General features: G+C 39.7%; 1 protein-coding gene across 1 annotated transcript in view; it reads left to right on the plus strand.

Annotated features, from left to right (window-relative positions):
• ZFAND3 (zinc finger AN1-type containing 3) overlaps nt 1–16,914 on the plus strand; it is a 403,887-nt gene that overhangs the window by 118,516 nt on the left and 268,457 nt on the right. The window contains exon 2 of the mRNA XM_049891242.1: nt 11,997–12,037. Coding sequence (XP_049747199.1) covers nt 11,997–12,037 — 41 coding nt within the window. The remainder of the gene's footprint in view (nt 1–11,996; nt 12,038–16,914) is intronic.

Genomic DNA, 16,914 nt, shown 5'->3' on the forward strand with positions numbered 1-16,914 from the left:
GAAATACCTATTCAAGCTCTTTGCCCATTTTATGATTGGGTTGCCTTTTTGTTGTTAAGTTGTTGAAGTTTTATATATATTTTGGTTATTAGATTTTCGTTGGATATGTGGTTTTAGAAGGTATTCTCCCAGTCGGTAGCTTGTCTTCTCATTTTGTTGGTAAAGTCTTCTGATGAGCAAAAGTTTTTAATTTTTGTGAGGTCCCATTTATTTATTTAGTCTTTTGCTGTTTGTGCTTTTGTTATTATATTAGTATAGTGTTAAAAGCTAGGTCTGACAGTATTGCCCCTGCTTTTTCTTCTAAGAATTTTATCGTTTTAGTATGTGCATTTAGGTCCTTAATCCATTTTGAATTTGTTTTTGTGTGTGGTGTGAGGTATGAATGAATCCTGTTTAGTTTTTCTGCATGTGGAAATCCAGTTTCCCCAGCATTGTTTGTTGAAGAGACTCTTCTTTCTGCATTGACTGGACTTAACACCCTTGTCAAAAAAAAAAAAAAAAAAAAAAGTGACGATAGATGTGTGGGTTTATTTCTGGACTGTCAATTCTATTCCATTAGTTTAAGTGTCTGTTGTTATACCAGCACCAGGCTGTTTTGATTATTGTAGCTATATAGTATGTTTTAAAATCAAGAAATGTGAGTTCTCCACTTCTTCTCTTTCAGCATTGCTTTTAGCTATTCAGGGCCTCTTGCCATTCTGTATAAAGTTGAGGATTGATTTTTGTATTTCTATAAAGAAAGGTATTGAAATTTTGATCAAGATTGGCTGGATCTATAGATTGCTTTGGGTAGTATTGATGTCTTCACAATATTAAGTCTTCCAACCCATGAACATGGAACATTTTTCCATTTATTAAAGTCTTCTTTAATCTCTTTCAACAGTGTTTTATAGTTTGCTCTGTGTAAATCCTTCACGTCCCTGGTTGGATTTATTCCTAGGTTTTTTATTCTCTTAGATGCTATTGTAAATGGAATTATTTCCCTAACTTCCCTTTCAGATTTCTCATTGCTGGTGAATAGTAACCGAACTGATTTTTATTTGTTGGCCTTGTACTCTGCAACTTGATAAATTCTTCTGTTAGCTATAGAAGTTTTCTTATGTACTCTGGTATTTTCTATATTTTGGATCATTGTTTTTTCAATTTTCGATATTGTTGTTTAACACACATAAGTTTCTAATTTTGATGGAGCCTTGGTGGTACAGTGGTTAAGCCTTTGGTTGTTAACTAAAAGGTCGGCAGTTCAAATCCACCAGCTGCTCCTTGGAAATCCTATGGGGCAATTCTACTCTGGCCTGCAGGGTTGCTATGAGTCAGAACCGAGTCTACGGCAATGAGTATGTATGGGATTGTATAATCTGCAAATAGAGATAATTTTACTTCTTTTCCAATCTGGATACCTTCTTCTTTTTTTTTTTTTTTCCTTAATGCTCTGGCTAGGACTTCTAATACAATATTAAATAGAAATAGTGAGAGCAGGCACTCTTGTCTAGTTTCCAATTTCTAGGGGAAAACTCTCAGTCTTTCTTTATTAAATGTTTGGCTATCGGCTTCTCATATATGCCCTGAATCATATCGAGGAATTTCCCTTCTGTTCCAATCTTCTTTAGGGATTTTGTCCAGAAAGGGTATTGGAGTTTATCAAATGCTTTTTCTGCATCCATAGAGATGACCATGTTGTTCTTTTCCTTTGTTTATTGATGTGGTATATTCTGTTGATTGATTTTCTAATGTTGAATCATCCCTGCATTCCTGGAATAAACCCCACTTGGTTATGGTATATGACTCTTAATATGCTGTTGGTTTCTGTTCACTAGTATTTTGTTGAGCATTTTTTTTTTTTTTTTATATTCATAAGTGATACTGGACTGTAGTTTCCTTGTGGTGTCTGTGTCTGGTTTGGGTATTAGGGTTATGTTTGCCTCATTGAATGAGTTAGGGAGTATTCCTTCCCTGTCTTATGGAAGAGTTTAAATAGTATTGGTGTCAATTTTCTAAATGTTTGCTGAAATTCCCTGGTGAAGTCAGGACTTTTTTGTTGTTGTTGGGATGTTTTTCATCACGGTTTCTCTCTCTTCTCTTCTAATGGGTCTTTTGAGACATTCTGTTTCTTCTTTAGTCAGTTTGGGTAGGTTGTGTGCTTCTAAAGAATTTGTCCATTTCAACTGGGTTATCCAGTTTGTTTCTGCACAGGTCATAATATTCGGTCAGAATTCTTTTTATTTTATCGGGTCAGTTGTAATACCCCCTCCTTCACTTTTTGTTTTGGTTATTTGCATTTTTTCTCTTTGTCTAGCTAAAGGTTTGTCAGTTTTATTGATCTTTTCAGAGAATCAACTTCTGGTTTTATTGATTCTCTGTATTGGTTTTGTTTTTGATTTGATTTATTTCTGCTTTGATCTTTGTTATTTCTTTTCTTGTAGTAGGTTTAGTTTGCTCTTCTCTTTCTAGTTCCCGGTGGTGTCGAGTTAGGCTGTTAATTAGATATCTTCTTTTTTCATGGTGACATTTATTTCTAGCTATAAGTTTCTCTCTGAGTACTGCCTTTGCTCCATTCTCCTAAGTTTTGGTATGTTGTGCTTTTATTTTCATTTGATTCTAAGAAATTTGTGATTTTTCTTCTGATTTCTTCCTTGATCCGTTGGTAGTTTAGTAGTGTGTTGTTTAATTTCCATGTTTGTGTTTTTTCTAGGTTTTTTTCTGTTAGTGATTTCTAGCTTCACTATGTTGTGTCGTCAGAGAGAATATATGTTTGCAGTTTTAAATTTATCAGGACTTGCTTTGTGGCCTGAAATGTGGTCTGTCTTGGAGAATGATCCATGTGCACTGGAGTACAGCATATATTGTGCTGTTTTTGGGTAGAGTGTCCTATATATATCTGGTAAGTGTGCTTGGTTTATAGTGTCATTCAAGTCCTCTGTTTCCTTGTTGATCTTCTTTCTAGATACTCTGTCCAGTATTGACAGTGGTATATTGAAGCCTCCAACTATTATTTTACTATCTATTTCTCTCTTCAGTTCTACCAGTGTTTGCTTTATTTAAGTGCCCTAGGGGCCCTGGGGCGCAGTGGTTAAGTGTTTGGCTGCTAACCAAAAGATTGGCAGTTGGGATCCACCAGCTCCTTCTTGAAAACCCTATGGGGCAGTTTTTCTCTGTCCCGTAGGTTCGCTATGAGTCGGGATTGACTTGATGGCAATGGGCTTGGTTTGGTTTTTTTCTTTTTTTTGGTGTCTATTTCTCCCTTCAGTTCTACCAGTGTTTGCTTTGTCTATTTAAGTGACTTGATTTTGGCTGCATATGTATTTATGGTTGTTAAATCTTCTTGATTAATTGACCTTTTAGAACCTATTTGTGTCCTTGTGTTTAAGGTATGTGTCTTGTAAACAGCATATAGTTGGATTATGTTTTTCATCCTTTCTGCCACTTTCTGCCTTTCGATTGGAGCATTTAGTCCATTTACATTCATTGTAATTACGGGTAAGAAGTGACTTCTGCCATTTCGTAATTTGTTTTTTGTCGTAAGCCTTCTTTGTCTTTATCCTTTACTACTGCTTTTTTTGGTGTGTTGCTGGCTTATCGAGCCTTTTTAGTTCCCTTCTCCTTTCCTCTTTTGTATGCTTTTTATATACACATACTCCTCACTTATCTCATTATCCGACATTTTGCATTTACGACAATAGTAAAAGACTACTATCCAACTATTTTGAGCGTTAACAATATATGTCTGGTAGTAACGCCAAACCGTGAGGTGAGAGTAATGCAGGCTGTGATGGTTAAGCTTGTGTGTCAACTTGGCTGGGCCATGATTCTCATTGGTTTGGCAGCTATGTAATGATGTAGATTGGCAGGTGTGTAATGATGTAGTCATTCTCTGTGTTGTCCTCTGATGTGGTCATCCTCCATTTTCACATAGTGCTGATTTTTGCATAACTACCTGGTCTTTAGAACTTAACCATGTCGATAAGTGTATTTTCTTAGTGGTTTCCATGAATATTACATGCTTATATATTACAGCTTATATTTATGACGTTCTAGGGTAAGTTGATACCAACTTAACTTCAGTAACACAAGAAATTCTTTATCTATACCATTCCTCTCCCCTCTTGTTGTTGTTATCACTAATTGTCTTTATATTTCTTATGCCCTGTGACATAATTATATCCTTGCTTTTTATATATTTGTTATTAAAAAAAAAAAAAGGACACAACATTTAGAATTATCAAGTACGAATACCTTATTACCTGCTGTTATACAAGTCCATGCATTTTCCTTTATTAGGGATCTTTCTTTTTATATATAGCTTTGAATGGCTTTCTAGAATCTTGTCCCTTCCATTTATAGAATGTATTTTTTGTAGGGCCAGGCTGGTGGATATGAACTCTCTGAGCTTCTGTTTTTTTTGGGAATGTTTTAATTTCACCCGCATTCTTGAAGGATCGTTTCCTGGTACCCTTGGTTGACAGTCTTTTGTCTTTCAGCACTTTAAACACATCATTCCATTTATGGCCTCCAATGTTTCTGAGGAGAAATTGGCACTTAATCTTATTGGGGATCCTTTGTATGTGACTGTTTGCTTCTCTCTCACTGCTTTGAGGATTCTCTTTTTATCTTTACTTTTTGAGAGCCTAACTATGATGTGTCTTGGTGTAGATCTCTTTGGGTTTGTCCTGCTTGTGGTTCTTTGAGCTTCTTGGATTCATGGATTCATGTCCTTTGTCAGATGGAGGAGATTTTCTGTCATCATTAATTCAGATATTCTTTCTGTCCCTTTCTCTCATCTCCTTCTGGAATTCCCATGATGTGTGTATTAGATTCCTTGTCCAATAATTTCATTAAACTGTGCTCAGCCTTCTTGACCCTTTGTTGCTCTTCAGTGTCTGTAATTTTAACTATTTTGTCCTCTAATTTGCTGATTCTTTCTTCTACCTGTTTAAATCTGTTGGTAAATCCTTCTGTTGTGGTTCTCATTTCATTTATTGTTCCTTTTAGTTGCAATATTTCTTTTCTTAGATCTTCATTTTGTTGATGCATAGGATTCCTTACATCTTTTAGATAAACAGACAAAGGCCTGTTTCCCCTTAGTTCTTTAATTATGTTTAATGTTGTTGTATTAAATTTTTCAATTTTTTTCATTATTTGTTCATCCGTAGATGCAGTTTAGGAGCCCTGGTGGCACAGTGGTTAAGAGATCAGCTGCTAACTAAAAGGTCGTCAGTTCGAATCCACTGGCTGCTCCTTGGAAACCCTATGGGACAATTCTGCTCTGTCCTGTGGGGTTGCTATGAGTCAGAATCGATTCAATGGCATTGGGTTTTGATTTTGGTTAGATGCACTTTCACTCCTTTTGTCAGGTTCATTTGAATGGATTTGCATGATTATTTCTGTTTTTTGTGTGCCTTGTGATTTTTAATTGAGTCATTGGAATTTTCAAGGGTGTTAACTTTCTCAGTTTCCCCCAGTATTTGGTGTTTTTTCCATTCAAATTTCTACCAAAAAAAAAAAAAACTCTTAGGCAGGCAGAGCCTTTGGCCTTTGCTTACCATTTCCTCTCACTCTCTGCATTAGCTTTTTCTCACTCCCTGGTTTAATTAGGATTTGAAAGTTCCAGATCTTGTTTTTAAACTTTCAGTGTCTCCCAAACGCACAAGGGAACGTGCTGTAGTCAGTCCGTCCACTGTGGGCACCGCCACTCAGGTGAGAGATCGTGTACTAATCAATCTGTCCACCAAGGGGACCAAGGGGAAAGTCCTGTCTCTTTGGTTATTACTTCTTTCCCTTTTCTGTATCTGCAACCAAGTTTTTAGTCAGAAAAGCCACACCCAGTGGACCCCTCCTTGGGGTTGGGTGTTGCCCTCTGCTTTTGCCCAAGGCTTCCTTCCCTGATCTGTGGGGGGTGTTTATATCTGAGCTGGCATTCAACTGAACCACAGGTGGACTTTCCTCTATTTCAGGAGGATGAGGAGGGGCTGGCACTCCCCAGGAGGACCTCGGAGAGATCTGTGTTGTTTGTTTCAGAGCCCCAGTGGCCCTGTGGTGGTTGAGGGAGAAGTCTCTACTTAAATGTGACTCCACTGTAGGGAATCTCCTGTAGGAGTTCATATCAGTCCAGCAGCTGACAGTTACCAGTTGGGGGAGGAGTTGTCACACTCCAAACAGAACCCCTGGGGAGATCTGCCTTTCTGCTGTCAGAGCATCCCTGTAGTATGTTGGCTGTGGGTGTAGCCTCCACTAAAAATGCTTGCTTCCTAGCACACAGCAGTTTCAGTCAGAACGCCTCAGTGCTGACTGGAAGGGGTAGTAGACAGACCCAAACATCCCCAGGGAGGTTTTTCCTGTTGGTTTCAGAGGCCTGAGCTATGGGGTGCATAGGGAGGCAGGTAGTATGCTGACTATGGGAGCAAAGTCCACTTTGGGGGCCTTCTGTAGCAATTTGCAATAGCCTAGCAACCAGCAGTTACCAGGTAGGAGAGGGAGTGTCACGTTCTGGTCAGCTCTCCATGGAGGTCTGCTTGTTGCTGTCAGAGTCCCCCTACCTGTAGACTGTTGACTGCAGGTGCAGCTTCCACTAAAGATGCCTGCTTCCTAGCACACAACCGCCTTAGGCAGTGGTCTTCAGTGTCAGCCAGAAGTGGGGGCAGACTAGCCCTAATTGACCCCCAGGGAGGTTAGTCATGTTGGTTTCAGAGGCCAGAGCTACGGGGTGCACAGGGAGGCAGATGGGGTGCCGACAGTGGGAGCAGACTCCACTTCAGGAACTTTCTGTAGCAATTCACAGCTGGCTTACAGATGATAGTGTCCAGGGAGGGCAGGGATTGTCATGTTCCAAATGGACCCCCAGGGCGGTCTTCCTTGTTTTTATCAGAGCTCCCTCTGTAGTCTGTTGTCTGGGGTGTAGCACCACGAAAGATGCCTGCTTCCTAGCACACAGCAGCCTCAGAAATCCTCAGCACTGACGGAAAGGGGGAGCAGACAGACCTTAACTGACTCCATGTTGGTTTCAGAGGCCTGAGTTATGGGGCATGCAGGGAAGCTGGTAAAGAGTTTACTGTGGAGCAGACTCCACTGCATGGGCCTTCTGTAGCAATTTGCAGTAGGCTTGTAGTCGACAGTGTCCAGTTTGGGGAGGTACTGGCACTCTCTAAACAGACCCCTGGGGAGTCTGCCTTGTTCTATCAGAGCCTCCCCCGTAGTATCTTTGCTGTGGATGTAGTCTCCACTAAAGATACCTGCTTCCTAGCACATAGTAGCCTCAGTCAGCAGTCCTCAGCACGGACTGAAAGGGGAACAGAAGACCAGTGAATCTTAACTGAATATTGTATATGAGAGGTTGTAGCAGACAGGGGTATCAAAGGTAGTTCCCAGCATTTCAGCTTGAGCAGCCGGGAAGGTGTTAACCATTTACAAGGTGGACAAGATGGCAGGGCAAGTTAGTGGGAGAGGGGATGTTGAGAGCTCTGATTTCAAATGTTGAGTTTGAGTTGCATGTTGAGATATGAAATAGGCACTTACATTATATGAATTTGTAGCAAGATGAAGAGATTTGGGCTTGTAGGTAAACATTTGTGATCTATAACCCAGCGCCGTTGAGTTGAATCCGACTCATAGCGACCCTATAGGACAGAGTAGAACTGCCCCATAGAGTTTCCAAGGAGCGCCTGGCAGATTAAAACTGCTGACCCTTTGGTTAGCAGCCGTAGCACTTGACCACTATGCCACCAGGGCTTCGTGTTGATTCAGCATTTAAAGCCAAGGGACTGCATGAGATCTCTAAGGAAGAAGTAGAGGATTGTGGACTGAGTCTAGGGACTTTGAGAGAAAGGCTTTGCAGTGGTGGAGGAGCCTGCCAAGGTGGCTAAGAGGGAGCACTTAGGTAGGAGGAAAACCGGGGAAGGGGAAGGAGCAGAAGATTTGATCTAAGGTCTGAGTGACAAGAAAGCAAAAGCAGGAGCTGTTTCAAGAAGCATGGTCATCTTGGTCTAATGCCTGTGAGAGGCCGAATAAGATGAGATCAGAGACATAACCCATGTGTATTAGTTTTTTGAGGCTGCTGTAACATATTACCACAAACTTGGTGGCTTAAAATTCTGTCACAGTTCTGGATGCTATAAATCGGAAATCCAGGAGAGCTGAGGCCCCTCTGGTGGCTGTAGGGAAGAATCTGTCCCTTGCCTCTTCCATCTTCTGGTGTGTGCCCCGGCATTTCTGCATTTGTGTCCATACCACTACAATCTCTGCCTCCGTGGTCACATTGCCTTCTTACTCTTTGTGTCTCTCTAAAATCCCTTTGCCTCTGTCTTCTAAGGACATCTGTGGCATTAAGGCCCACCTGGATAATCCAGAGTAGTTTCCTCATCTCTACATCCTTGATTTATCTGCAAAGACCCTTTTCCAAACAAGGTAACATTTACAAATTTCCAGGGATTAGGACTTGATATCTTTGTGTGGCCTTCATTCAACCTACTATACCTTGGTTTTAGGAGCATGGTAGTCATTGGTGGTCTCATTAAGAGCAGTTTCAGTGGAGGAATGAGAATGTAAGAGAATCATATCTGCTTTCGTACTTGCTACCATGTAGAGAACTGCCGTTTGTCCTAAGACTGCATGAAAGTTGATCACACCACTTTCCTGTAGATAACCGTGGGTGCCTGTATGTCTGTGGTTAACCTGGAGTTTCACACGTTGGACATGAGAAAGGAGCAAAGTTCTCAGGAATCTCTGCATGTTCCTTCAGTTTCAGTGTTGTTGACCTGTATGATCCAAGTTGGCACTGTTTGTCCGCGACCATTATTTCTATAGCCAAAATCAGGTTTATTTCTCTTAATATCTGTTTTGATTAATAATACCAGCTGCTGTATGATTTCTTTCGTGATCGAGTTGGTAACCATGTTGTTGAAAAATTCTAACTGAAAATGTGAACTGGACGTAATTTAGATAATGTATAGATATAGTTGGCATTTCGAATGCATAATCTGTGTGAAGAGAGATCAAAAAGATGATGAGAAAAATGCTATTTGCCATTTTTTTCTTACCATCTTTGTGAAACACTGGTGTTAACTCTGTCATACTTAGTACTGAGCTGTGTTCATTTGTTCTTTTCAGACTTCCAGTGATTCCTGCTAGACAGCGGGAGCAGCAGAGATGATAAACCAGTCATTTCTGGCTGTGACACTGTACGGACAGTAGAAAGAGACCACGTCAGAAAGGGACGTGCTTGGGGGTAGGAGGTGCCCTGGTGGCACAGTGGTTAAGAGCAATGACTGCTAACCAAAAGGTTGGCAATTTGAATCCACCGGCTGCTTCTTGGGAACCCTATGGGGCAGTTCTGCCCTGTTCTATAGGCTTGCTATAAGTTGGCACATAACAAGAACTGGGGTTAGGAGGGTGTTCTAGTAACAAAGGAATTCCTCCATTCCCTTCTTCTTCGAGTTGGAAGTGAAATGGCTAAGAGCCGGGAGTTGTTTTCCTGTGTATGTACATTTAGTGTATGTGTTTTGGAGGAAAATGGGATGGGCTTGTGCGTCCTCCAGATGAGAGGCTTTATTTTCTCATGGAGTTGACTTGATTATCATAGATAAAAGAATCTTACTTAGTCTTCAGTAAATCTTTAGCTGTGGGACCATTCTCCAAAACTATCAAAATGCTGACCAGGGACCTGTGTGTCCCTCTCAGTTTCTGTTTTGGGGGCCGAGGCCCAGAGTTGGCGTGCTGGAAAAAACCCTTGCTTTGGAGTTAGGCAGACCAAGTTTATTCACTCATCTGTTCTCTGACCTTTGGCAAGTTACATACTCTCCTGGAGGCTCTGTTTCCTCATTGGTAAAGTAGGGATGAAAGCATCTGGTACTGTGACTACTACATAATATTAGATGTTGCTATTAACACATCTCTTTGTCTGTTTATTTAGTTATTTTTATTCATTTATTGAAACTTAAATTTCCTGACTCTCTGATGTGTTTGTATTAAGCAGAAGTCCTAAAAAACAGATCTCCTTGTTGACATAGCATCTCTTAAGAAAGAGAAATAGTGGCCCCATTTTCCATCTTGTCACTCTGTGACTATTCCAGTCGATCCTCATTATTCACAGATTCTGTATTTGTGAATCCTCTTGTTTGCTAAAATTATTTGTAATCCGAAAGTCAATAACTTTGTGGCACTTTCACCGTCATTTGTGGGTGTGCTCAGAGTGGTGAAAAATTTGAGTTGCTTGCCACGCATGTTCCCCAATTGAGGTTGAACAATGTCTGCCTTTTCGTTTTAGCTTTTATACTGTAAACAAGTGTCCTTTTTGTGGTCTATTTATCCCATGTTTTATGTGCTTTTTGTTGGTGATTTTACTCTTTAAAATAACGCTTAGGTGTAGTGCGTTAGTGCTGTCTAGTGTTTCTAAGTGCAAGAAGACTGCCATGTGCCTTAAGGAGAAAATATATTTGGTAGATAAGCTTTGTTGAGGCTTGAATTATAGAGCTGTCGGCTGTGAGTTTAATGTTCACGAATCAACATTGTATATTAAATAAGATGCCTTTCAACAGAAACACGTAAAACAAGGTAATGTATTGATCAGTTGATGAAAATGTGACCAGAGGCTTGTAGTAACCTAACCCTGTATTTGCCCTAGGAACAGTGGTTGAGTATTTGCTAATTCATTGTTTGTGGCAACTTTAAAGAACAATTGCTGCCTTGAATAATGAGAATTGACTGTACTAACCATTAGGTCTGGGGTCCCAGTACTGGGGAAAACATTGATAGTCATCAGGGAGTACTTCTGAGGGAGGTTTCTTTAACTGTAAGATTTAGTAAGGAGGGCAGAAGAAAATTAACTTAATCCATGTGTAGGGGCAGGTGTGGCAAAGGCTCAGATTTTGGGAGGGGAGTTACTGAGGAAGACAGTCTGTAAATAGATAAGCTTGCCCAACATGGACTATTTTAGGAGGTTTTGGGAAGAAAAGCTGTCAAGAGTCCATTTGGGAGAGGAGTCACTTGGCAAGTCATTATTAAGCGTTATTTTAAAGAGTAAAATCACCAACAACTGCCATGTTGTGCCTGGGGTGCTGTGTGGTGCCAGGTACTGTTGTGAACAAAGGGCAGCAGGATAGTCTTTGGAGTTAAATTAGACCAGAGGTCAGGTACTTCCTCTGCAGTTCCTAAGCGTGTGACCTGAGGCAAGCTGCGCAGCCATCAAATGAGGACGAAACTCTTTATGTCCTTGCTTTCTAACTCCCCTCAATAACACGGTGGGAAGATGTGGGGGGAATATCGTCTCATCAAATTATTCATCACTTGTAGCCCATTGTAAGATGTTTCCTGGTTACAGAAATATTAATGTGATTTTTTAAAAAGAGCATCTTAGAAGCAAAACAATATGGTAATACCCATCTCAGGGATGTTGGGAAGATTAATAAGATAATATATGTTAAGTGCCTGTCTAAGTTAGTATTCAGTGGATTGTAGCTGTTATTAACAAATGAAAGGACATGAAAGAAATTTGATTGGGAACACCTGAAGAAGGAATTTAAATCAACAAGGTCATAATGTGACCAGAATCTGAAATAGGACTGGAATGAGGAGGAAAAAAAGAACAAGAGATAAGTTCAGGTGGTACTGTGGAGATAAATAAACATGTATATGAGGAGAAAATTCCACCCTGTTCAGAGGTGAGAGTTTCATTGCTTTAGTGATAACGTCATCATATATTTGTTGTAGTGTGAGCAGAGGACAGGTGGGATAACACAGTATTTCTGAGTAACTACTTTGAAGTTGTTGCTAAATAAGCTGCTAATCACAATTAAAGAAAATATTGACTAACAGGTTAAAAAAAATTGTGTTTTTGTTTTATTGAGGGGGAGGAGGGCTACTGCCTAGGAACTTGTCATTAAATTATTAGTTTAGTTGTCTGGCCAGGAAATTCTTTGCCTACGTTTCATACATCTTATGTTTTGATTAGAGTGGTACTGAATTTTTTAGCTCTTCTTCTTTTTTTTTTCTTTTTTCTTTTGCCCCAGGTCCAGCAAGACCATGAATCTCTGTTCCAAATGCTTTGCTGGTAAGTGCAGAAAAGGGTCTTTTATTGATTTATTTTTATTTTTCCTCTTTTGGTTATTTTCTTAAAAAAAAAAAAAAAAAGACTATCTAAATTATTTGGCCTTCCTTTGAGTCTATGCATGGGGTTTTGTTTTCTTAGCTGTGCCTGAAAGCAGCTTTCCCTCACCAGTTTGCTTAGGACTATTGAATCCGTCTTCACTAAGTGAAATGCGGTCTCATGTGTACTTGTACCAAACAAGCTTTCCTGAGTTTACAGTTGTTAGTGTGCTCTAGAATTGTAAAAAATTGTGTTTTAGTAGGGCATATACATCTCTGATCATGACTTGAATGATGAGTGGTGAGTGTTGCTTTTACCATTGAGAATACAGCAGGAATAACGTCTTCATGTTGGAGTCAGGAAGAGAATCATGCTGAGTTAGCCCCTTCTAATCCAGTTCCTCATTGACATCACCTTGGGTAAGTCACTCAATCTCTTTGGACCTTAGATTCATTATTTGTAAAATGAAGGACCTGGCTAGATGTTAGCCAGGGGTCCTTCCTAGTCACAAAACCACTTGAATTAATGACTCCTTTGTGAGGTTGAAACCTTCAGTTATTTTAGAACATGAAGTTCTATCTAGTGATCTTTATCATTTGTTACTTCATTTTCATCTTCTATTGATTGTTACTTGGGCAAAGAAATAATCATGGTGTAAGCTTTAGAAAACTTTACATATGCCTAAATTAGGGGATAGGTGGGAAGGAGTTGAAGGGTTGGGAAAGCTGGCAGTTTGTATTTTTCAAAGTTTGGGTTGTGTCAAATAGTGTAGGTTTTTAAAAGAAAAAAATAATGCGTAAGTTTGATTTTTATCTAACTTTTAACAGTATTTTTACCATGTCAAATGAATCCATTCTGCTTTTCTTACTCCATGTCTACAGTTACAGATATGAAGAAATGCTTCCTGATGAGAGTTAGTGTAACTTTATAGCAGAGATATGAGTTGGAATCGACTTGATGGCAGTGGGTTTTTTGGGTTATAGTAAAGTAGCAGCGAGATGAAATGTGTATTAGATTGTCTCTCTCTGCATAGGGGTCCCCCTTGTACAGTAAAGCATGGCTTTGGGAAAAGGGCAGGTACCTTTGAGAAAGATGACTCACATTACTCATAAAGAAGTATCTTATGTCCCTAAATGAAGCCAAAGCTTAGCCATGGTATTTGTGTTTCTTTGGGCTTGTTACAGTTTCACTTTATATGGTTATTAACTATTCGTAGTTTCTTTGGTGATCTATGTCCATTTACTTTTTACACAGTTTTGCCATTTTTGCTTTTAAAAATATTAAGAGTGTAACTTTCAGTTTGTAAAGACAATGCTATCTCCTTTTTTCCTCTTTATTTTTACCCCCATACTCCTAATTTCCCTAACTGCAGCTGTAGGGAATGGCTAGTAACATCCTGAAGCAGCATTTTTGTTCTTTCAGAAATTAAAAAAAAAAAAAAAAAAAAAAAAAGAGGCATCATTGAACTTTAAAGATACATCTGTGAATTTTGCCCTAGTATGAAGATAGGGAGAGTGTAGTAAATATGTTATCATTGAAGAGATGTGAAATGTGCAAGGCGATATGAAGATTACTTTGGCCAAAGCCACTGTAATTTTAAATAATCTTTTAAAGTGTATTTAAGAGATGGAAAATCACATGAAAAATCACTTTTTGTACCATTAAGTTAAAGAGATTTTTCAAGACGCTTTTTCAAAATAAACCTAAGTGGTAAAAAAAAAGAGTGTTATAGTGTGTTTACGTAAAACTGAATGACATGAGAAAACACATTTAAAGTCTTATTGAGATAATAAGGGTTAGGAACTGAGAGTGCTAGTTTAAGGTTAACTTTGATACAGTTTTGCCTCTTTGGTAAAATATTCTGCTAAATGGTGAGCACATTCCTTTCCCCAATAGCCACCACCAGTTCAGATATTTTCCATTTTCTTCATAAAAGATTCCTGAGTAAGGAAGCGTATGTTTTTGTTGCATATGTGTAGAGGCGTGTCAAGGATTTCATTTTACTTGGCTCCACAATCAATGCCCATGGAAGCAGCAGTCAAAAAATCAAGCGACATATTGCATTGGGCAAATTTGCTTCAAAAGACCACTTTAAAGTGTTAAAAAGCAAAGATGTCACTCTGAGGACTAGGGTACACCTTACCCAAGCCATGGAATTTTCAGTTACCTCATATACATATGAAAGCTGGACAATGAATAAGGGAGAGCAAAGAAGAATTGACGTCTTTGAATTATGGTGTTGTGGAGAATATTGCATATACCACGGACTGTCAGAAGAATGAACAAATCTGTCTCGGAGAAAGTACAGCTAGAATGCTCCTTAGAAGCAAGGATGGTGAGACATAGTCTCATGTACTTTGGACATGTTATCAGGAGGGACAATTCCCTGGAGAAGGATGTCATGCTTGGTAAAGTAGAGGGTCAGCAAAAAAGAGGAAGACCTTCAGTGAGATGGATTGACACAGTGGCTGTGACAGTGAGCTCAAACATAGCATCGATTGTGAGGATGGAGCAGGACCAGGCAGTGTTTTCTTTGTTCTGTTGTACATAGAATTGCTATGGATTGGAACCGACCCGATGGCACCTAACAACAACAGAAGAGTGTCCTACCTTGGTCGATTTGATTTGCTATTTCTAAAGATTCTACCAGAATTCCTCTCTTTGAAACAGGAATTTGTTTTTTGTTTTTGACAACTCTTTTATCTTCGAAGGGCTCTGAACTGTGGTTTGGCCTCTATTCCCTTTAAATGCTGAAACCATTTATAAGGCCACTGGAGTTCTGTTCACAAATGTGTAGTGTGCTTCTTTCTTAGCATTAAAATGCCTTTTACCTGAAGACCTTAAAGGAAGTGCTCTGGGGGAGCACTGAGAAGTGATTGACCCTGTGTTTTGAGTTCCCCCATGCCCCCTTTGAGGAAGAATGCATTTAAAGTGCTCTCCTGGATTCTCATTATCGGTAGTTATTATTTAATCTGAAAAGAATAGGCAAGAATTAATTTTACCATACTATATTTTCTCCATTCCTATATTTGTTATTTTTCTTTCGTTCCTATCATTCCCCTTTCACATGTTCTGTTTTCCTTTCTCAAATCACAGTTCTGTACATTTGTTTGGAAATTTTGGTGTATCTCAAGAATAAGATTAATCTGTGAGCAGGAACTAGAACCACCTGCAGCTTGGGTATAGATTCTCCCACCTTTGGGTTGATAATTTATTTACCCCTCTTAGTTCAAACTCTTAATTATTGCTAAAGAAAGGTTTTGTTTAATAGATTTGCACTTTAACTGAAAGGAAGGTATGTCTGAGCCATTGAAAATAATGGCTTTTAAGCACTCTTGAACATTTATTGTGAATTGATTTTTTTTATTATTAACTTTTTTTTTTTTTTATAATAACTTTTATTAAGCTTCAAGTGAACGTTTACAAATCCAATCAGTCTGTCACATATAAGTTTACATACATCTCACTCCCTACTCCCACTTACTCTCCCCGTCTTGAGTCAGCCCTTTCAGTCTCTCCTTTCTTGACAATTTTGCCGGCTTCCCTCTCTCTCTATCCTCCCATCCCCCCTCCAGGCAAGAGTTGCCAACACAATCTCAAGTGTCCACCTGATATAATTAGCTCACTCTTCATCAGCATCTCTCTCCCACCCGCTGACCAGTCCCTTTCATTTCTGAAGAGTTGTCTTCGGGGATGGTTCCTGTCCTGTGTCAGCTGAAGGTCTGGGGAGCATGGCCGCCGGGATTCCTCCAGTCTCAGTCAGACCATTAAGTTTGGTCTTGTTATGAGAATTTGGGGTCTGCATCCCACTGATCTCCTGCTCCCTCAGGGGTCCTCTGCTGAGCTCCCTGTCAGGGCAGTCATCGATTGTGGCCGGGCACCAACTAGTTCTTCTGGTCTCAGGATGATGTAGGTCTCTGGTTCATGTGGCCCTTTCTGTCTCTTGGGCTCTTAGTTGTCATGTGGGCTTGGTGTTCTTCATTTTCCTTTGCTCCAGGTGGGTTGAGACCAATTGCTGCATCTTAGATGGCTGCTTGTTAGCATTTAAGACCCCAGACGCCACATTTCGAAGTGGGATGCAGAATGATTTCATAATAGAATTATTTTGCCAATTGACTTAGAAGTCCCCGCAAACCATGTTCCCCAGACCCCCGCGCTTGCTCCGCTGACCTTTGAAGCATTCATTTTATCCCGGAAACTTCTTTGCTTTTGGTCCAGTCCAATTGAGCTGACCTTCCATGTATTGAGTGTTGTCTTTCCCTTCACCTAAAGCAGTTCTTATCTACTGATTAATCAATAAAAAACCCTCTCCCACCCTCCCTCCCTCCCCCCCTCGTAACCACAAAAGTATGTGTTCTTCTCAGGTTTACTATTTCTCAAGATCTTATAATAGTGGTCTTATACAATATTTGTCCTTTTGCCTCTGACTAATTTCGCTCAGCATAATGCCTTCCAGGTTCCTCCATGTTATGAAATGTTTCAGAGATTCGTCACTGTTCTTTATCGATGCGTAGTATTCCATTGTGTGAATATACCACAATTTATTTACCCATTCATCCGTTGATGGACACCTTGGTTGCTTCCAACTTTTTGCTATTGTAAACAGAGCTGCAATAAACATGGGTGTGCATATATCTGTTTGTATGAAGGCTCTTTTATCTCTAGGGTATATTCCTAGGAGTGGGATTTCTGGGTTGTATGGTAGTTCTATTTCTAACTGTTTAAGATAACGCCAGATAGATTTCCAAAGTGGTTGTACCATTTTACATTCCCACCAGCAGTGTATGAGAGTTCCAATCTCTCCGCAGCCTCTCCAACATTTATTATTTTGTGTTTTTTGG

Source organism: Elephas maximus, chromosome 1 (genome assembly GCF_024166365.1).
Source record: "Elephas maximus indicus isolate mEleMax1 chromosome 1, mEleMax1 primary haplotype, whole genome shotgun sequence".
Lineage (NCBI taxonomy): Eukaryota > Metazoa > Chordata > Mammalia > Proboscidea > Elephantidae > Elephas > Elephas maximus.